General features: G+C 38.0%; 1 protein-coding gene across 1 annotated transcript in view; it reads right to left on the minus strand.

Moving 5' to 3' along the window:
• Window positions 1–22,847, minus strand: part of TNRC6B (trinucleotide repeat containing adaptor 6B) — a 128,593-nt gene that overhangs the window by 5,131 nt on the left and 100,615 nt on the right. The window contains exons 9-21 of the mRNA XM_031554331.1: window positions 20,727–20,905; window positions 19,488–19,562; window positions 18,176–18,221; window positions 13,782–13,930; window positions 12,411–12,581; window positions 10,026–10,151; window positions 8,852–8,983; window positions 8,218–8,313; window positions 7,902–8,076; window positions 7,485–7,615; window positions 7,102–7,282; window positions 2,118–2,264; window positions 1,788–1,883 (exon numbers count right to left, since the gene is read on the minus strand). Of these exons, the coding sequence (XP_031410191.1) occupies window positions 1,788–1,883; window positions 2,118–2,264; window positions 7,102–7,282; window positions 7,485–7,615; window positions 7,902–8,076; window positions 8,218–8,313; window positions 8,852–8,983; window positions 10,026–10,151; window positions 12,411–12,581; window positions 13,782–13,930; window positions 18,176–18,221; window positions 19,488–19,562; window positions 20,727–20,905 (1,704 nt within the window). The remainder of the gene's footprint in view (window positions 1–1,787; window positions 1,884–2,117; window positions 2,265–7,101; window positions 7,283–7,484; window positions 7,616–7,901; window positions 8,077–8,217; window positions 8,314–8,851; window positions 8,984–10,025; window positions 10,152–12,410; window positions 12,582–13,781; window positions 13,931–18,175; window positions 18,222–19,487; window positions 19,563–20,726; window positions 20,906–22,847) is intronic.

Consider the following 22,847-nt stretch of genomic DNA (forward strand, 5'->3'; position numbering starts at 1 on the left):
AAAAATTAAAAGCTCCCCAAAACATCACTTAATTATGGATTGGATCATCCCCATTGATTGTCCTTAATAAAGTAGAGTGTACCCTCTCCTATACCTCTTGACATCAAGTGATATTTATCACTCAGTAAGAAGAAATACATCTAAGTTGAAATTGCTTGAGTAATTTTCTTTTTCCTTGCTCTGTAAACAGAATCAGCAAACAGACAGAATATCTTAGGGGAAAAGGTTCTTGAGCCATATATTATCCTGGAATTCATTTATGTGTTTGCAAATTCATGTATTAATCTTTATTTACTAACAAAAGGTAGTAAATTATTTATTTGAAATAGGAGATTAAAATCCATGCTTACATATCACGAAATAATACATTTGAGATTCACAAAATTAAAACTTAAAGCAAGAAGTAAAGGCACGCTTTGCTTCACATTTGGATCACTGTATTTCAATGACAGTAACTGTCAACAATATTGAGATTTCAAGCACTAACCTATACAAGTACATAAAAGTCCTTAAAAACCTTGTTCACTAGACCAAGTTTGTTTTGTAGATTTGTGAATTCTAAATCCTTAATTCAGATGACCTATTTTCCAGCTGTGGAATACTGGTGTGTAGTTTAACAAGACGTGGAAAAGAGAGGATTTATGGCAGGCACTGGGTGCACTGTCTTCAATTTAGCTATGACTTCAGTTTTTTTTTGTTGTTTTGTTTTGTTTTTTTTTTTGTTTTACTTTTCTCTGTTCTCTTTATGTGCTAGTCAAAAGCAAGCAGAGATGAGAAAGCTGATACATGTCATTCCTCCACTCAGGCTAAGAAAGAGACATTGTTTATGTAATTGGAATCCTGCATACGCTTCAAACCAACGTGATACCACAAACTGGTGGCAGGAATACTATCTTTCTTGAGAGGTAAGCAGGATTTTCAATGTGTTCTGCAAAGATGGCAAGTTATTGTACGAACACTGTTTTTATCCCAGAAGTCTGAAAAACAGTGTGGGACAGATGCAGCTCTCAGCTATGTTCACCAGTTCTGCTATCCACACATAATTCTTCAGTGTTAAATAGCTGCCAAAGACAATAATGTCTCAAAAGAAAACTCCAGCATTTATAAGCAGCTCAAAATATTAATTATTTGTCTGAAACAACTATTTCCAGCTTCCTACTGGACATCAGAAATGTGTGCAGAGACTTTTCTTCCCAAGACAGCTTTGGAGACTTTACTTACTGATGCAGACACTACTGTCTGCAGGCAGGCACTGAAAGATCCTTGCCTAAGCCCTTCAGTCTTTTGACTAAAAACTAGTTTCTCTCTTAATGTCTCAGGGAAATGTAAGCACTAAAGAAAGTGAGACAAAAGTGTTCCCTTCACAGAACTTCAACACTCCAAATTTAAGACAAATAAAACCACCTGCTTTATTACTCATTATATTCCTTACCTCATGCACACATTACAATGGCTCCCCTAAGTTTTTACATATAAATGGATCACATTTATATTGATTTTTTTTTTCTCTTATATCTACTGCCTACTGCTATCTTGTTTTTAACTTGCATAATTACGAATGTATTAGTGGGAGAAGGGTAGGTGAAGGGATTTTAGTCTAGTTTCTAAAGCAACTGCAACAGGATATTTTATTATCACAAGGAAAATGATCTGATCAGACACTCACATCATTATTTCCAAATTTTATAAGGAAACACTGAAAAGGGTATTTCAAAGTGGAATATGGAACAGGAATTAGTGAATAACTGGAAAATGTTCTGTCCAGGTAAATTTTGGAGCCTGCATACCTGAAGTGCTATGAACGTTGGTGAAGGAATTGTCAGAGGCACTGTAGGGCCAGGCACCAGGTGAAGGCAGCGAGGTGTTGAGGGAAGAATTAGACCCTATCAAAGGCAGAAAGAGAAAGAAAGTGAAGAGTAGGCCAGTTGCAGAGTTAAATCTCAAGAAAGCCATGATTTGTAATAATGTCAGTCTCCTACATGATACACAACTGTGGTGCACAAGCACACAGGCTTCCTTCTTAGTCAAATGCAGACTTATCTTGTTATGACAGGAATATCAGAATATTCTCAAATATCAGACATAAATAATCATATGCCAGTTGTTCACTGTTCTACCTGTGGTGTTGTCCCGCAGAAGTTGGTGGTCAGTATCTACAATGGGAGATGTGGCTGTCCCCCCCAGCACACTTCCAGGGGTCACGTAGGGGTCAGATTCAGGGTCAATGTTTTGTATACCTTTCCATGGCACTCCTGGTTGGAACTCTGGGTCAGGAGGAAAGAAAGAGTTAGATGCAGACAATGGCATGTTTACTAGAGGTAACTGTGGAGGATAATCTTCCACACTGTTCCTAAAAAAAATAAAAATTTAGATTTCTCTTAGTTAAAATCTACTGTGTATTTCCTCCCACAGGGCTATTGCTAGTGTGTGAATACAAGTCAATACTGTAAAAGTGCTGCAAGTGCATACAGACTCCTTTAACTTTTTGTTTAACTAAATTCAGATGAGGCTTCAATTGTTTTAACCTTCCTGGACACATTATATATCTGCTAAGATACTTTCTGTGCTTACAGTACGAGCTGGTAAATGCAACCTTGGATGCTTTGCGCTGCAGGTACACACACAGTTTATGCAGTAGCCAGTAGTACTGAACAATGCTAATGTGAGGTACCTTTTGATAAAAATGATTCGTGCATAAGTTAATATTCTTCATACTTTGTACTGAAGGCAGAACAAATATGCTTTGGTCTCTCAATTATAGCTCCACGAATGTCAGATCTTTAAGACATTATGCAGAGTTATAGAGAGAGTATGAACAAAAAAATTCCATTAACTTTAAGAAAGATTAGTAACTTGGTTTCTCCTTTGAAATAGACAGATGTTCAATCAATAAAGTTCTGTGGGCAATTCTGGAAGCCATGGTAAGAAATGAATAATGCCAAATACAAAAACAGAAGCTTCATGGGTACTGTGTAACAATTTGGACACGTGTGAAAGAAGTGCCAGGTAACAGATTAATCACCTGCAGATACAAATGCAGAATATGGAGTAGTACCTTCATTCCTAACCTGAAGTTTTGAAATAACTGGTAACAGAAGATCTGGGTGAAATGCAACAATATATATGGGAACCTTCCATGGAAAGTCTCATTTCAGCTAATGTTACAATGATGCAGCAGTCAAGACTACAACTTTGTGACAGATGAACAGAGAAGAAGATGTGATAGTGATGGTTCAAACAGTTGGCATAACAAGGGCAGTGTTAGATTATGATATTGCACTGTCAGGAGAACCTCAAGAGAAGACATAAGAAGTATCCTGATGGGTCAGAACTGTGACCCATCTATCCCAGCATTCTGCCTCTGTTGATAGCAGTTAGGGACAAGAACATAAACCTGGCCACTATCAACAAGCTACAGACATCACACTGTCTTAGCTTTTCTATCAAGGATGTCAAAATGCTTTCTCTCAGCTCACACTTGCTTGTGAACACATTTTCCACCACTTTTTCAATCAGCTAGAAATATCTATCTGTAGAAGCTCCAAAAGCAACACTACTCATGTTTACTACTCATGATGGAAAAAAATATCCCTATGTTCTCACCTATGTAAAATACATATTCTCTTAGTTCCCGCACCTGTACCACAGCTGTAGCACTGCAAGGGTGGCAGAATTACAGTTCTGATTTTACCTTACCCATTGTCTTCAAGATTTTATAAACATCAGTCATTATCTCCCAATTTCTTCTAACTCTACAATATAATCCAAGCTAGCAGGTATCAAAAGTATGAACAATCAATCAGCACTATACCAAGAAAGAAATACGTTCAGCTTCTGCCAAAATACAGCAGTCCCCTGAAAAGAAGGATCACCTTATGCTTAAGGACCACTGAATGCAGATTCTCAGGTCAAGTCAAAAAGATTTTCTGTTCCAGGACAAAGAATCCATAAAAAAGGTTAAGATACAAAATGGCTGAAGGGAAGATAAATCCAAGTCACACCTTTGTCAAGATGCCTGAGAGCTGGTGAGACTGAAAATTAGTGCATCATAACCTCCCTGCAAATAGTTAAGTCAAACAAGGGTCTAAGACTAGAAATACCATATTGCTTTTAACAATAAACATACGCACTCCAATATAAGGTGGTGTGGAGATGCGGAGACATAAAAATGAGGCTTCTGATCTATGGCTGCAGGTCAAATAAATAAAATAAAAAATAAAAAAACAAACACTGATTAGGTGCCCACCTTGCTGTTCAGAAGGTCAGCTAAGTAAACTGTTTTGAAGTTGGTCTGGAAGGAACAGTTTGTCAGTTCCAGTGCTCTGTAGCTTTCTGGGAGGAGATAGTCATGCCAGTATTTCAACTGTACTCATGTGAATGACTGCATTTCTTACTTGAGTTCTACACACAGTATTTTGTGATAGGCTGCTAGAAGAATTTTCTGTGTACTTCAGCATACTGACAAATTTCCAAACTATCCTTCAGGAATGACAGTTATCTCATGGGCATCCATGAACAGTCCCTATAGGGAAACTCTCATATTTCTACACAGTAAAGAAAACATGAAGTACATTTCTCTGAATTGTATCTGAAACCATCTCCTCAACAGTCAAGTATAGGATTATTAGAAAAACATCATCAAAACCAATATGCCTGGAGTACATAACTGTACAATTCCTCTATGAGGAAATTATAAAATAGTATTATCTAGGTATGCAAGCTTGTGTGATGTAATCAAAAGACGTAACTCTCATCAATGCAGCAAAACTTGCTCTCACCTCCACCTGTGAGACCAGTTTGACTGTGCATGATTTCATTCATCTTAGTGCTGAACAAATACTGCTGTCCTGAATGGCAGAATTTCTGCAGTAGATGGTGTTCAGCAGGAAAGCTGAGATCAGGGTAAATGCTGAATGATCACTGCGTTTTCACTCAAAGGAAACTCAAGTGCATTTCAAGAGGTTCCCTCTTGTAAACTCATTTTTATTAACAACTTATTTCTCAACACTGTGAGGAAAATTTCCATACCAGGATCTGACAGTGAACCTCATCTGCAAGCCTAGACAGAAAAGGGACTCACGGGGTTAAAGTAACCTCGGATCTTTATCCTTAATCAGGGCTGTTGATAAGGTAGATCATGATTATAGGTAGCTTTTCCTTCTCAAGGAGGCCAAAAAAGCTAACAAAGCCAAGAAACAGCATAAATGGATGATGGTTATGGGACAGTAACATTTGTCCCAGTAGTCTATGGACCTCATGAGAGAGTGGTAACAATGAAGTGACAAAGCCGCATGACAAAGCCCACAATCTCCTACATGAAGTCCACAATCACAGTCAAGAGCTACTAATTTACACAGGAGATGATGGATGGTACTCATGATCCCAGTGACAGTCCACGTTCAGGATTCATGAACTCCAGCTATCCTCTTTCAGTGTGAGACAGTAAATAACAGCAAAAAGTTTACATATCACTGATAGCAGGACTGCAAGCATTACTAAGGAAGCTCAAAGTCACCAAACAGGGACAAAGAACAGCTGTTCAGTGTCTTGCTTCTGTAATAGAACTCTGGGACCAATAATCTTGTCAGAGCCAACAGTTGCTTCAAAACCTGGGAAAACAGCAGAGCTGATACTCACATCCCTCTCTCAGTATCCCAAGCAATACCATGTTTCTCAGGTGATTTATAGGAGAACCTTCTCAACTTGTGTTTGTTTTTTTAGTAACCAATGAGCCTAGGAGACAGTTCCTGAAAAGAATTAAGTCTTGGGGATTCCTAGCATTATGAACATTAATTCCAGTTCAAGAAACCCCCTATGAGCAGCCAAGCTGACAGCAATGTAATGTAAATACACATCCACAGAAAGCAGTCAGTGGCCTGAAAAGTCATAAATATGCAGACACTGTTGAGGTAGCTAATTCTTTAACTGCGTTACCTCATCAAAAAACATTTTCTTACCAGAGTTAGACACTGAAAGTTTCTCACAATAAAAGCTCTAACTACTTTTTGCAAGCTTCTAGCTGTTTTGTATCTATGCACAGATTTCTAGGCTTTTTAATGCAAGGCCTGTACTACTGGTTTACCCAAGAGGTGTACCTGTACCTTTACTTCTTTGTGCTCAAGTGAGTACACAGCAAAGGATTAGCAGCAAGGAATGTTTACTTGGAATTTAAAGACTTTTCCAGGCACAGAAAAATCAACGCATCCTGCTACTTGCTGAACAATACTGGTGATTGATCCATACAACAACAGGGGCACCACTCTGGGTTTAAAAACTCTTTTATATAGATAATTATGTGTTTAAATACATACACACTTTTCTTATATATTTTTGAGTTACCTAGTGGGCAAAAAATTCTGCCAGTGAAACTCTACAACACTTAAAGAATATGCTAGTGCCTGTAAATCAAAGAAACTCCTGCTCAATCCAAGATTGTTGAAAAGTACTGAAATACGCTATCACTTTTCTATCCTTTACACAACACAAGCAAACATGAATCACAACAAATAGCACAGCATATACATTTTATACCAATACTGCTGGCAAAAGAAGCCTTGTGCTCTACTGTGGATCATATTTATAAATAATTTCTGAAGGGGAAAGTTTGTGTACTGTGAAATAAAAAAAGTCAGGAGAGGAAAATCCTTTTCCTATCACCACAAGAAAGCAGTTTTTCTATCTTCTGCGTTCTGATTCCATACTACTATTAGAATTCTTAAATCCTGTGTCAGTGTAATAGAACACAAGCAAGGAATGAATAGAAAAGTAAGGAGCTGGTATTATGCATTTTATGGACAAACGTTAGATGAAAATTTCCTAAGTGTAAAGTCACGGAACTATGAGGGTTCAACTCATAAAAACAACTCATAAAAACAAAACACTGATCAGGCAACTCATCAGTTAGCTCATATTGATCAGTTAGTCCATATTTAGCTCAGACATCTCTTTAACTGGAAATTCAACATTCATGTTTTAATACGCAAGACATTTAAAAAAAAACGTGATAAGCCAGCCAAGTGCTTTCCTTGCAGTGGTTACTGAGGAAAGATCCCAGCACATCTACTATAAAGGCGAGACATAATCCCTGCCCTCCTGTAATACCTGGAGGCCAGCTGGCGTTGCTGGATTTGCTTCCGATCTTGTTCGTTGGCGGAGATTTGGCAGGTAACCAACTATCACCAGCAGGGCCTGCATGGCCACCCAGTGGGTCGCCCTGAATTATGTCAAACTGGTTGTAGGGCGATCCTCCGCGAGCCTTTCCAGGGGGCACTATTGCACCTGAAGCATTAAAAAGACATATTTACACACTGGAAAGGTAGGAGACTTTATGAGAATATGGAATGCTAAATCCAAAAATAGTTAAGATGCACAGTAATGAGGTCAGATGTTAACTAGCTGGAAGCAGTTACACCTGAGCTATTTCACCTCTGGTGAGATGATACTGCAAGAGCGCTCCCAATACAGCCAATCCTTTCTCACCATTTTTTGTGCATATTGGCATCTTGTGAAGCCACAGAGGGCAGCCCTTCCATCATAGTCCACTGTTTAAAGCGGGATTCTGTTCCAGCTTCTTTCCCTCCCACCATGCCATAATCCATGCTGCTTGAGCCAAAGCCTGTGAAACAAAACCAACAAGCCATTATCATTTGCTGTTTTCTATTTAAACGTCCTCAAACGTGGGGGCTCTGCAATTATAAATAAGGCAAAATTCAAGCATTAAGAAATGGAATGTTTGAAAAGTAACATTACAGTAAGCCTGTTAAGTCGGCACGCCACTTAAGGTACACTGTGATATGCTGTTTGTATAATAAAAATTATGCAGTTCTATCAAGAGCTCACATTTCTTATAACCTTTGGTCTAGTGATTACATATCAATTACTCATTCCATGGGAGCACTTACCTGAACCGTATCCAGGTATTTGTCCTTTGGTCTGTAAATCTGATAGACCCACATTCAAAGGATTGGGTACCATGCTGTCTATATGTGGCTTAGGCCCAACAGGGTGGGATGGTGAATGCTTCATGCCAGGCTGCCTCTGCTGCTGCTGCTGGAGGGCACTCACCATACGAGCAATCTGCAAAAATATACAAAAATAAATAAATAGGGATGGTACTGAAGAAACAGTTTGAAAAAGATTCAAAGGCCTGCAATCTCTGACACGTACAGTGTTAGTACACTTCATGCTTTCACATGACTGACAGAAACAGTGCCCCACCTGTTGCTCCTGCTGTTGTCGCACAGCTTGAGATAACTTCCTCTGGCTCTGTAACAGCTGCTGCTGCTGCTGCTGCTGAAGGAGGAGCTGACACGCCTGCAAGACAAGTGGGGGTGGGAAGGGTGAAAATTCAAAGCTCTTTGAGAGAAATCTAACTACCAGGAGCTGACCACCAGCCAATGCTTTACTCAGAACTTAGGCAGAGGCAAACCATTCCTCATCCCTCACAATGAAATAAAATTAACAACAAAAGCTTTAGAAAAATATTACCTCCTTTAATTGTTTCTAACTTTACATCATGCAAGAGCATTGGCAGTACTCGCTTTATTGCCACTACTGAGACTACAAGTCTGAAGAAGATTTCATGAAAAAAAAATCAGCCAACTGCTTTCAATATACAAAGACATGGCTCAGAATCATTACCAACCCATGACAACATACAATAATAACAGGGCTGCTCAGATTATCTGCTGGCCTCTAAGAGGGCTGTATTTTCACATACAACAAGCTGGAAATACTTGTACAAAAAAATCACAGCCATCAGTAGAACAAAACAGAATCAGAACAGATGTAAAAAGAAAACTCAGCAGACAATCTGCAAACAGTCTGTTTCACAAGATAACTAGCTACTTACCAATTGAAACTGGGGAATCTGTGGAAGCTGGCTCAGCATGGCAATCTGTTGCGGAGAAAGCTGGGGCCCCACATTGAAAAGACCTGGATTCAAGCCACTGTTGGGGAACTGTTTGAGCATGGAGGCCGAAACCTGCATGGAAACCAATTAGATATCCTCAAGAAATACACTGCTACAGGATAAGATAATGAAATGGAAGTATTTGTATAGAGGTATAGATAGGACACCAATCTTAAATGGTGTTTGGGGAAAGACATTACAGATTTCTTAACACATCACATTTAAACATGCACAGTCTATGGTTTGAGCAGAGTGAATCTCACTTGATTGACAATATACAGTATTACATGTGCAGATGCAGACACACACACACACACACACACACACACACACAAAGGTTCCTCCCCCAACCAATTAGTTGCTAGAGACTACAGTAGAGTAAAATCCTGATATATATGCAGCTAACCAGTAATCACAGTACTGCATTATCACATTAAAAACGTACTGCTTGACAAGGAAAAAGAAAGGCATTCAGGCAATCACTGTAGCAAAGAAACAGTGCCTCACAGAAAGAGTTAATTTCTGTGTATGCTGAATAAGCTATAGTAAAAGACAGGAGTTGGCGGAGAAGAATCCCCCTATTTCTCCCTGCATATTTGAGTTACACAGGTACTCAACATAATCTGCAACAGTATTCACCAAGTGCAAAGAAAAGCTAAACTTGTGTGGTTGGAGAGCCTGAAGTCTTCATTACAAGTTCTGCAATGTAACTGAAACACAAAGCTTGAGACAAACCTGCTTGAAAAAAATTAAGCAGTTTGTCACACTTCGGAAAATTTTTTTATCTTTCTCTTGAGTTTTGTTTTTAAATACTTCCCAAAACTCTATGTAAGACGCAGGATTTCTGAATTCACCCTGAGGTTTTAAAATACTGGTAGAGAGCGCTTACAACCCACTGCCTTGAGATGACAGAAGGCTAATTCTTCTGCAGAATTTCACCTCTCAATGTATATAAAATTCACAGTTGAAAGTGGTTAAAATTTTTATCTATGTTTTCTGTTTCTTAACATCAAGACTATGACAATCTCAATGATGTGTGCTGAAGGCTGCAGCTCCCTCCTTTGCTTTCTTTTTTCTTTTCTTTACAAGTAACCAGTTACTTTAAATTCCTTACCTGGGGAGAAAGAAATTGGGGAGGCACTTGCGCCCGGATATTGGGGGAAGGATTTAGTGGCTGCACTGGTGTGTGCATGCCCCTCGATTGTGCTGTGCTGTTTCCAAACAAACCATGATTGCCACCCTATAAAATTAAAGCAGTAGTGAGAAGAATTCTTCAGAATAATGGGTTTCTACGCTACTAGCTATTTATAAATAACGAGGCAAGTACTGACTTCAACAGAGTATTGTTTGAACTACTGAAATGTTTGCCCTAAATCATTAACACTGCACCTGCATGAAGACCGCTGTACTACATTTTCAAGATGCAGGCTCTTTCTCTTCTACACTGAAGAGTCATGTTCATGTATTTCAAAGCACATGACTAAGTTTGTGGTTTGTATTTCACATGTTACATGTTGGGAACCAGAAACCAAGTACAAACAACAAGCTCAAAAAACATTCCACTAGCTTAAAAATATGGTAAGACTGTCAGTGAGAATTTTTGGCCACTGTTTTAGAAAAGTGAGGTACTTTGTCACATTAGGCTGTCATCACTCAAGTCTGTTACTTTTGCTGCAGGCTTTCCACTAACAAATCAAAACTCAACATTGTCATGAAAAATGTCCTTGTGATGTGAAATATTCAGCATTGTGGATTGAGAATTTTTTTGTTTTCCTATTTTTCCCCCTTATTAAAGAATAAGGTAAAGAGTAGGTAAACTCTCAAATAAGAAAAAAAAATACCTCTCCTAGCGATTTTTTTCTTAAGTAAAATGAACAATTGCTGTTTCTTTAGATTTTTTAAATGAGAACAGTTTCCTCTTTTTAAAGGAACTTCTGTAGCAGTAAATCCTACTGTACAGAAAGACCAAAGAGAATTTGTGATTATGTTCCATTATTTCAGACTCTGAGCAGACTGTCTTTTTCTAACATCTTTCAACAAAAAGCCACAGGAGATGTTATGGGCAGTCTCCTACGTGTGCAGCTGTGCGCTGTTGCTTCTAAAAACAGAAGCCAAAGCACTTCTCTCCTGTACTCGAAGTCCTTACATGCCATGATCCGGTCCTTTCCTCTCCAAGACCTTCAGCAACTCCCCTTCTCCACTGTATACAAGGATCCCTTGATCCATATCTGCTTCTGTCATACACTATGGTTTCTAAACAGCACTTTTTTTTTTTTAACCCTCAGCCATCGTTCTGTTCTCTCTCTCCATACCAACATCACTGTATCTAACCTAAGTTCATCTTTCTTCAAACCTGAAGTCTTGGAGTTCTTCTCCAAAACCCCTCCTTCCCCTGTCTGCCAGAATTTTATAAGCTTTGCCTCCCTTCTGCTGTAATGCTGTGCATTCTCCACTATCCTTTTGCTAAAACATAAGTCCCTCATTCTAATTCTGTACTGGTACACCGTGGATCGCCTCATTCACCTACACTGCATCTTCTCAATACATCTCCTCTTTTAGAAGCAGCTCAGCATGTCATACTGAGCATGCAGCAGGAGGACAGACAAAAAAGAAAAAAAAATCCCAAGAGACAGAAAAGCCTGTGTTCTGGAAAAAACTCACTGGGATCAACTGCATATCAAATTTTTTGAGAAGCTTGGAGCTGCTGCTACACTTCCAGCTTTCTCTAAAGCTCAGTGGAGTTCTGGACACTGAATTTGAGAACATGTCTACAAATTCTGGATTTAATCTGATGTTCAACACTGCATCACACAGAAACAGAGAGACAACACACAGAAACACCATCATGTCAGGCACATGACTATACAAGCTAGCCCAGTTGTAATACTCAGTTCTATTCTTTAATTTCCTAGCATTCCTGCAATGTTTTCTCCTTTTACAATGCAAAACACAATAGCAAAGAATTATTCCAACTATAATCAACCACTCCATTTCTTCCCTGCCATTTCTCCACGCACAGAACAAAACCACTGCTACTTCAATCATTTTTAAACATTGCTAAAGTCAGTCCTTTCTACAGTCTGCAGGGAAGGGAGGAAGGAACAGGCGCTATGCAAAAGGACTGCAACATTTTAAAAGAAACATTTCTACACATGAGGTTATTGGGTAGTCTGGAAAAATTCAGTGTGGGAGGCTGGTCGGGCAAATCAACAGCCTCTAACTAGATTTTAAAACATCAATACACAGTTCTTCACTAACTAACTTCATGACTTCTGAAAAATAAATCTGTCTGCTGCTGCACTGTGATTCAGTAAGTAAGAGGCCAACAAAACCAGAAAGAATACATTTTGATGACAGGAACCAAAGTGGATGGTTTGATATAACTGAAATTTGTTATTTATTTATTTGGTAGGAAAACAAGTGTAAGCAACCAACTAAGCAGGATTAAGCCCAGGTTGCAGCCATATTAACAACGCATCTTATAAGGTGGCCTGCTTACTTGTCTAGCAGCGTAGTTTTGGGGACTGAGCCCTGAGCCGATTGCTCCAAGGCCGACGTTGGATAGTGTGGAACCAGAGGGAGACAGCTTGTAGCTGGGAGAAGGGGAGAAGGGAGAGCAGGGAGCCTCATCCCCAAGGCACCCATCTTGATTGGAGAAAGGCAAAGTCAGCTGAAGCCAACAGCAGGAGTTGGTTAGTGAAGCAACAGAATGCAAGAGGAGAAAAAGAGGGACGGTGAGTGACTAGGAAGAAGCAAAGTTAATTTGTAATAGCAATTACATGGACAAAAGTTCAGACTCAAACGACCACTTAACAATCAAAATTCTGGTCCAAGGAGATGATCAATAAATCCCTAAAAGTCTTCTAAGAAAAACATTTCGAGATGTCTGTTGCACTAATAAAGTTCATTTCTGACAGTGGCTGCTACCACTACAGAAACAAACACATCTTCAGTTAATTCCCAATATTAGCATGTACCTATGAACATAAACTATTTGGAAAGCATAAGGTTTGCTAGTGGTATTTATTAAATGGGCCACCAGAGGGAGTTGACAAAACTGTTTTTGGCCTGTTATACCAAAATGGAGGAGTTTAAAAAAAAACCAAAAACTCAGACATTAACACACCTACAGAATTTTTACATATTTTTCCCACTTTACATACGATAAAATATATTAAAAAAAAAACAAAAAAAAACCAACAAACATTCTGAATCTATTGGACAATCTCCAATTCATAATGTGAAACAATTAGTATTTGGTAACAACAGTGAAAGCTTCTACTTAAAACAGGTGAGAATATGAAAGAAATGCTAACATAACATACAACAGATGTCACAGAGAAACAGATGTGATACAGTAGCTCACAGCACACAGACATACAGAAAAAAGGCTTGCAGAATTTACAAGAGGTGTTTCCAATGCATCACAGACATGAAAGCAGAAAAAAACGTGGAAGACTGTGATTACTTATGTTTACTTAGATCTAAAACCAATCTTTTTTACAGTAGATGACTGTAGTCAGTAACCAAAAGAATCACTGTGATGTTTCACTGTGATGAAACCTGTAATGAATTTCATTACTACCAATCATTTACCCTTCCAAGAAAAACAAAAGAATTCCTCCCTGATCATTTAAAAAAAAATCTGTTCTAGAATAAAAAGCATTTTTGTACCTAGATAATTTAGCTTGTTTGTACATACCTGACTCCTCTGTTTTATAAACACATCCATTCTATAAACATAATTCCCTCACACCTTTTACTGTTGAGTTCATCCATGGTGACCGGATCTTTAGCAGTTCCAGAGGAGTAAGATTAAAACTATTACCTCAAATACTGATTTTAATTTATCTAAAGATATTTCTCTCACCTTCTCAAAATAAGGCCCACTATCTGTGGTTCCCATGTCTTTGGAATTAGGTGGACGGAACCCAGATCGATCCTTTCTCATTATGTCATTAAAATCCCCGAGATTCATGGCTCGTTTATCTACCTCAAACTTCTTATCTGGGAGACCACCTGCAGAAAAGAGGAAAGAAAGCATAATTAGTGCCAATCATATCCAATGCCTTGCATAACATCAGGTTCACAGCCAAAGAAAAAGTCTGTAAGATCAGATCTGTCTTATTTACATCCTGTATAAATCAGATTTATCTTACAATTTAGTATAGCAAACAGCTCTCACCAAAGGATGCTGAAAAAATAAAAGAGGAAGTTTCATTTTTAAGACTGAACAAACCAATTCAGGGCATTTAATTCAAAGCATTTCTTGCCATTTGTGTGCATGTATGTACAAGTATGAATAATTTGGTCAAAACTCTCCTGCAGTAATGCGAACTTAATCCTTGAACAACAACAACCTTCTGGTCTACCAGAACTTCCCTGCACCAAATAATCAATCTCTCTCAGCCTGTACGTAGCAATTACACAACCTGTAAGAGACACTTTTCAAACAACTTCTTCAAGTCTCCTGACATTGTTCACTGAGTAATCCAGTGAAGCATGAGAAAGAGATGTTAATAACAGACGAGGAAACTACCACTCGCAGTGGACAAGACATCTTTCTTTACAAGTATATCATCAGCCAAGTTCAGACCAAAGGAAGTTGCTGCCCTATACACAACGCGGTCAAAGAACAATTCTTTCTGTCATACTTGGCACTTGTATCAGATGAACAGCGTTATGCTGAAGTAAAAGGAAAACATATTAATTTAAAAATATAAGCAAAGTGGTAGAACCAAGCTTTATTTGTATTTTCAGTTTTAAATAATTGTGTTTAGTAGAACAGATGCCCTTTACAAGAATAGTTCAAAAAGCCTGTCACCATATTTAACCAAAACTTCTGACTTTAATAAAGGAACTTGGTGATGGATATATTATCCTACCACTGACAAACACTGAAGTCTTTATTATGCACAGCAGACAACTAATGATTGTAAAATCCTGAAAATACTTACCTTCTCAAAAAAGATTCTCAAAGGCAGTATCTCTTGTTAATGTCCTACAGCACACTGTTAATATTTATAGGTCTCCTACTGCCAAGGACCTATGAAATCAACCACTAATTACATGGGTTTTTGTTTTTGGTACAGCCTTGAGAGTTGATCCAATTTCATCTTCTCAGATGACTTCAACATCATTTATCACAAAAACAGTGACCTGCCCCCTCTGCAACTACCAAGAACACTTATGCACGAGCAAATATAAAAATTCAAATCATCTACATAGAGAACTGTAGAAGAGGTTAAATGTTCTGTCATCTTTGTAAAAGAAGACACTTAATCAGATTTTTTTCTCCTCACTACTAATAGCTCTAAGAGACGCTGTGAAAACCAGAAAATGAAACAGGAGCTTGAAAGACCAATTTCCATGACTGATGAAGAAAAGAAGGTATTGAGAATATCTTTCTCACCATATGCACACAGCGTAAAGGAAAAAAAAAAAATCCATAAATATATATAAACAAGAATCAATGTGATAAAAAAAAAGTACAACCAGTGTGGCAAAAGTAATACTGAAAAAAAACTTTTGAAATATGTTTTCTAAATCACCACAAAAACTAAAACATTTGAAAGATACTGGTTTTATACTTCTGCCATTAAGTCACAATATCCAAGACTACTCAGCAACCACAATGAGTTGTTACACTCTGGTTACAGCTTTGTTAAGTATTCACAGTAGTCTACAGTATGAACTGTATTTGAATCAACAGAGATGGAAATGAATTTCCCAGTTTTTACAGATGATTTGAGAATTCCATCTGCAGAAGTTGTGCTAATATATTAAAGAAAAAAGACAGAAGTGGCTGTCAAACAGAATGAGAAGTTAAAATATTAAGTGGTCCTGACAAGCTACTTACTGTAGTATCAAACTTCACATCTCCGGACTTTTGTCAATAGATAAAAGCTGCATCCTATTTCCTATTTCCAAAGTTCAACAAGCTATCTGTTGAAGAGATCTGATAATAAACAAACAGGCAAGTAAATCTGCCTCAGGCATTCTACTGATCCATTTCTTTTCTCTCTTGGTTAGTACAGTACCTTGCAACCAAAGCAACATATTTTTCAAACAAGACTGAGACCCACATAGTAAGAATTACTATGGCAATTACTATGACAACTGGACCTATTTTAAGACATGTGATGATCAGAGCCAAGTTACTCTGTGCATACAAAAGCCTACGTTTTCTTTGATACATGTGGTCTCCAAGCACAGATTTAATGGAGTTCAATGCACATTTATCCACAAACTGGGAAAATACTAAGCTGGAGCTATCTGTCTACTAAAGCTTGGCACGTTGTAAATGTGACCAAAATCTGGTTGAAGAACAAGACTACCTGATAACAAAGTCCAGCCTTTGAGGTTTAGATGTAATTATAGGCTGAGCAAACAGCTTATACTGTTCACAAGCAACAAACATAAGCAAAAAGATCAGAACTTCTAAGCAGAGAATAAAATAACACAAAAGTTGTAGAAGAGTCTCAGTTACATTCTTATTCTTTGAAACAGAATGCAAACTATAACAAACACGTGTATCTAGGATCAAAGATGTCTCCATAACGGGCATGTTAAAGTATAGATGTGCAACACATCAAGATAATGCAACCTTCCTGCAACATTCTCACAGAATATTCTGAGTGCCTAACGCTCTTCCTCACAAGGTCTGATGGCTTTAAGATCCCCTACAGCAGAAAGTTTCAAAGATCCAAATTAATTTGGAGATAAAGAATAAAAAGAACTATAATCAGTGTAAGCCAGGCTGCTTAGAGAAATGTGATACAAACAGAGTCTGAATGCAGAGGCCAAAGAAGAGAGAGAAAAAGTTCTGCTATTTTCCCTATAACTACGTATTACTATAAAAAGATAAAGAATCCTTAATTGTTAACAGGAAGAATGAATTTGTGGAAAATGGAACTTTCCCTTCATCTTCTATATGGTGTGATGCAGCAAAAAAATCTACCTTTTAAGAAAGCAGTATTTTTTAAGACAAGAGATACTGAAAAGCTTCAGATTGCATTAAAATACTAAAACTGGAGCTGATACCAAATTGCAAATCTACAACTTCACTACCAATGAAGGTTAAAGCATGATCCAAACAATCAACCTGCTTTGGTTGAGAAAATCCCAACTCCATTACAAGATGTGATGCCTATAACTGTGGCAGATGCTGTTGACAGCACTGGTGCAAAGAGGGTCAGCATCAGACCAGATGCCTTCCCATTGCCACTTATCCACGTACACAAAATTGAACTACTTCATTCATTTGACTTTAACCGGACTAAGTCTGCAAGGACATAAGGCAACCTTCCTGCTTCCATAGATTCCATAGACTGAACACAGGAAGGAGACCTTCTTCCTTTTTCTAAGTATCTAAGACTGTGCTGTATATGCTTTTATCTTTACTGAATCTCCAAAGGACTCAATAAAAAAAGAAAAAAAAAAAACCTCTAAAATTGGATCATTTCTTTTAATATATGCTACAAGAAAATGCAGGGAAACAGTCAGTTCAAACGGCAGAAGAGTTCAGAAATGTGTGGTATTTCTACCACAATACTACAGCGACTATTCAGAAACAATCTGAAGAAAAACAAAATGTAAAACCAAACTTGATTTCAAGAGCAAAAAATTCTGACAGTTTACTTTGCAGACAGTCTGCCAAAGAAAAAAGTCGTGGCAAATTCCAAGGTGATTAAATAGGATTAGGTAACACAGTTAATCCAAGTGGTCAAATTCAACTTCTCATTTAGGTTCATGTTTTCCCCTTGTTCCACTCCACTTAAGCAGTGCAGATTTGTGGTGAGGTTATCTATAGGGAAAAATCTAGTTCTACTGAGCAAATAATTCATAATAACCTGAGGCAAGTAACTGAAGAAATCACCACAGATAGTCTTTAATTTGCATCACCTCCAGGGACCTGAGGTAATTGGAATGTCCTACTGCCAAGAGCAACAGGAAAGAAAGACCCTCACTTTCTTGACATCAACGATGAACGTGAACTGCATAAATCAATACAGTCTCATAGGATGCCCCTTCCCAAGCTACAGTTGTGTTCTGTACCCGTATACATCCCAATACTGCATTCTAGCATTGGCTGCATAAGTATTCAAAGCTTGCAGCCAAGATACCAGATGGCATCTATCACGTGTCCCTCTTTCATGGGGAGCACTAAAAAGTAAGGATCAAACCTTTCCAAAGGAAAGCATATCATCTAAATGAAAATACTACATGTGGTCTCATATTTCAATTAAATTAAATTATACATACCTACAGACAAGTCCATCTTATTGCCTGGAATGTCCTCAGTTTGACTCTGAAAGAAAAAGAAAGTCAGTTCTGACTTCTCTGAAATGCTGAGGGATGTTTCTGAAAGGAGCCCTTGATGGTTAAAGGTGTAATGAAGGAAAAACATGTTTATGCCAACTGAAGTTTCATTCTAAACTATAATTTAGCACAAAAACTCCCGATTTCAGTTTGGGCACACCTCATCCCAACCCCTCAGCTCCGTACGTGGCGAGTTTACAGAAATGAAACCAGACACACAACACATGCAACAGACAGAGAAAGATGGATAGACAGCTGCTCTGTGAAATGAACTTCTGTCCTCATGTTCCAGTGGTCAAGGGAAGAAACACTGAAAATAGCGGCCAAAATGATAGCTCATCCTCATGACCTGTCAAGTCATCAAATCTTGAAATGCACTGCCAAGTTACTCTTTAGTTGGCAGTCTGGGACAGTGTGTTCCCATAGCTTTCAGAAGAATCTACGGTCTAGCAGACTCAGTTTGAGCCTTGAAGCCAACAGTTTTTACAAACTAATCCTAGCCCTGTTAGTGACAGTTTGTGCAGCCCTGGTTTCTCACACAATCTCTACATTATGATCTTTTGCTAGCAAGTATTATTACTCCTGCATCAGAGTATTACAGTTGCTGCAATATTCAGTAAAATATTTGACACAGGGACCACATCAGAAGTTCCTCAGCATTTCTTTGTGTTGGTATTTTTATAATACTACTTTGTAGATTGGTCTTTTCTCTCTATTTATTCACCTTTCTAATTCATCCTTAAGTACCATTTAATATTAGCTCTTTCTGTGCTAAAAAAAGATCCTGCTGCACATTACTTAGTAAAAATAATTAAGATACAGAGTTGTAACTCTACTTCTCTGGCAAACAACTGAGCTTCAGAAATCTGAAGAGTCCTGGAAAATCATAGATGTGTCTCATGATATAACCATGAGCTGAGGCCTCTATCTCGAGTGTTCTGAACAGCACTTTATGAAAAAGGCCACCAATTACAGCTGTCATAACGTAGCTTTAAAGTGTGTAAATTTGTGGTTTTTTGTTTTTTGTTTTTTTTTTTTTTGTTTTGTTTTTTGTTTTTTTTTGTTTTTTTTTGAGGAACCATTCTTACTAGCAAGAAGTTCTGGATATCCAGCTACTACTGGTATTAGAGCAACACGCCTACAAAGCAAATACAGGGTAAAAAGTAACACACTTGTAAGTGAGCCATCATCTCACTGATTTAAAACTTACAGCTTTTTTACAAATTGTGTATTAAATTTATAAAAATTCACTTACTAGCAAGCCCATATTTGAAAACTGTTTGGATATAGGGTTCATCCATGAATCACTATTTCCTCCTTTTAATGAGCACTAAAAAGAGAAAAAAAACAGACATTTTAAAACACCTTTTCCATTTCTTAAATTCTGTTTTATCCCTGGGATGCGAAGCGTTGAAAGAAAATCCTAATATCTGAGAAATTTATCTCTGTAACAAACTGCTTTACATTTTTTGCACAGTTGGAAATGTTTATGAAATACTTTTTTTCTTTCTAGAACTGCACACTTCCAGGTATACTAAAGCAGATGAATACTTGCTGTTTAATACATTCTTTAGTCCATCACAAACAAAGATCTTTCTTTGACTTTCTTCCCATCAGTATGGGCTCTCTTTCATGGGCACTGTGCTGACCTGGCTTTCAATCTGGCCTTACTGTAACATGCAGATAATCAAAGTCAAAACTGAAACAGTTAATCAGAAATAATATTGATTGCAAAAACAAAAAAGAAAAAACAAAAAAACTGCACAGTTCTTTTGGTGGTTAAAAAAAAACACCTTTAAGTGAGAAAAAAATTCATGAGAATAATTATTGCAAAATAAGAATTGTAAAACTCCAAACCATCCCACAAGAGTACCTCCTCGTCCTTGGAAATTGCTCTGCTCTCACCTTTTAAGTGTGCCCTGAATATCTGATTAGAAGTAGACAAAGCTCAGTCCTCTTAATATTAATACATCAAATGTTACTGTTATAGAGAACTTTAACATGTATACAAGCCTTAGAAAGCAATTCATTAAGGTCTGTAGCCAAGATCCTAGTCAAGGCCGAAATTCAACAATAACAATCACAAGTCAGACCCAAATCCAACAGTCAATAGAAATTGGAGGGCATGTGCCAAAGGGACTGTGGATTCTGAACTCCAGCAGGCTATGCAAGCAGAAGAGCAGCAGTTTAACAGATGTGCCAAGAACAGATGAGCAATAGTCCTGAGATACTAACCGCTCAGTTTCATTTAGCAATGGCTCTGCAGCCTTCATAGCAAGAGAATATGACACTTTTTGGCAGACCTATTAGTCACAACAGGTGTAACACATCAAAACAAATCCAAAAACCTCGTATTTTTTATTTTCTACCAAGCACCTTTCTAGCTGAATTCTGTATAATACCTCTTAAAAGAATAACTATTAGAAATGCTCTAACATGTCAGTCACACTGCTTTCAGACAACACTGTAGTTATGAATCATTTGAGTGTTATACCTTCATCTGTGTTTTCTTTCCTCCTTGCCCCCAGCTTGTTGAGTTGTGGGAGGAACTGCTTCCCTGAGAGCCTGCTGTGTTCCAGACTCCTCCCTCCTCCTCCTCTTCCCAGCTGGAATGACGCGTGCCTGTCACTGGCCCATCACTCTCTCCCCAGCCATCTTGCATAGATTTAGAACCTTGAGAAGAAGAAAGAGAAGCTCAAAAACAAGCCCACCATACCATGCAGCAGGTGACTAGATGCTGCACCATTAGCTGAAATTGTCAGAACTGCAGAAAGTCAAAAACAGAAGTGTATTCACTCCAACAGCAGTAAAAACTTGTGTATGAACTCCACAATCCAAGAGATCTGGTGGCATGTTAGTATGTCCTATTTTGCAAGAATTTTCAAGCAACATTAAAACTTTAGAGAAATAATGATCAACACAGACTTCTCTCTTGCAACTACTGCTGCATTTGGATACTTTAAAAGGCAACCTATTACTTTCTTATGTAAATGAAAGACTCCAAAGACACTTAAGAAAAAAAAATCCAAAGGGTGCTGAGGACTCTGGCGCCTGATTTGTGAATAATTTCCTGTCTTCCTTCAAAACTGTACCACATTTCCACCACACCGAACCCTTTCACAGAATACAGAAATGAAGAACTTAAAAGAGCAACAACAAAGCAGAATCTGAAGGAAAGGACCTGACATTGTGCTCTGACATAAGCAACACCAAAACAAGTCTAATCCCCCCAAAATCTCTTTGATTTCCAGCCTTAACAGTAGCATTAAAAAGACTCATTAGCAGTACTGTTTAAACAGAGATATCATTACCAGAAAGTTACAATTCTATCATACAAACTCATGCAAAGGGCTTCTTGTCCCTGTTGCCTTCTTTTATTGTTACTCTCTAATAACAGCTGCCATGAAACCTAGAATTTTAAGTCTTCTAACAAGCCAGTAAGAGCCCAAATCTTTTCTTGTCCACTGTCCAACCACTCTCTTTCCTACTGCAACTTCTGTATCTGTGCATTTCTTCCCCAAGCACTCATCTCTTTTAGAAAGGAACTCTACCATCACTGCCTTTCTCTTCACTAATCCTTCAATTGTCTGGGGTTTGAGAGTGGAAATGAGAAATAAGAATATAGCAGGAAATCTCAATATAAATAGCAGTCAGGAAATGTAATTAATCTATCAAGGGGAAATCTGCCTGTATCAGGCTGAAGATAAGTACAGCAGCTTTTCATAGCAATTGAAGAGCTACCTTAAACCTCACCATAGATAACAACTGAACTACTTCACAGGAAACGTAACCTTTCAACACACATTTGTGTACCAAAACTCAGACCTGCTTAGGCACCATATTGGTCCAAGCATAAAAATCTGCCTCTTGATCCTTTAATCATGCTACTTACACAGAAAAGGCTACAGGCTTTAACTTATTTCCAGCCACAGTGTTTAAATATAGTACTATGATCCTGGTTTTAACTACATGACCAGAGAGAATTTTCTGCACTGACAGCTCTAAGGTTGGAGACACCTGAACACGAATTAGAACAATGGTATAAAGAAGCCTTCCTTGTCAGCAGAACTCCTGCTTTATTTTTTTCATGTGTTGAGTGGGAAGGCACAATTACATGCAGTAAGAAAATGAAGCTTCCAAGGTACCAACAAAATTATGTTGTTACAAAAAAACCAAACAACTCCTGTCAGAGAACTCCTATGCAGTGCTGATGAAACTTTGTAATTTTAATTTTTTTTTTTTAACAAGCAGGCAATGACCTACACTTAAGTTTCTGCATGTGCAACTTAAGGTCAGATGGAGCTTAGCACAGTACAGTCCAATTGAAATGCTACGTGCAGTTACACAAAGGTAGGTAAATGCAAAAACCTCCAATCCTTAGCTAGCCAGATAAAGAATTCAAAATTCAAATAAGTTTTCTCAAAATCTGTGTGCCTCTATTCATCAAATGCAAAATGGAGATCACACCAATCACGCTCACACAAATAACCAGAAGTACTTGTTTGTTGGACAACTGGATGTAACGACACCACAGGGCAAAAAATACATCAATCCCATTTTATGCTTAGAGTATTTCAGGTCCTACACAAAACCCTTCTTTCCATGGAAAGCCATC

The sequence above is a fragment of the Meleagris gallopavo genome, chromosome 1, assembly GCF_000146605.3.
Source record: "Meleagris gallopavo isolate NT-WF06-2002-E0010 breed Aviagen turkey brand Nicholas breeding stock chromosome 1, Turkey_5.1, whole genome shotgun sequence".
Taxonomy (NCBI): Eukaryota; Metazoa; Chordata; class Aves; order Galliformes; family Phasianidae; genus Meleagris; species Meleagris gallopavo.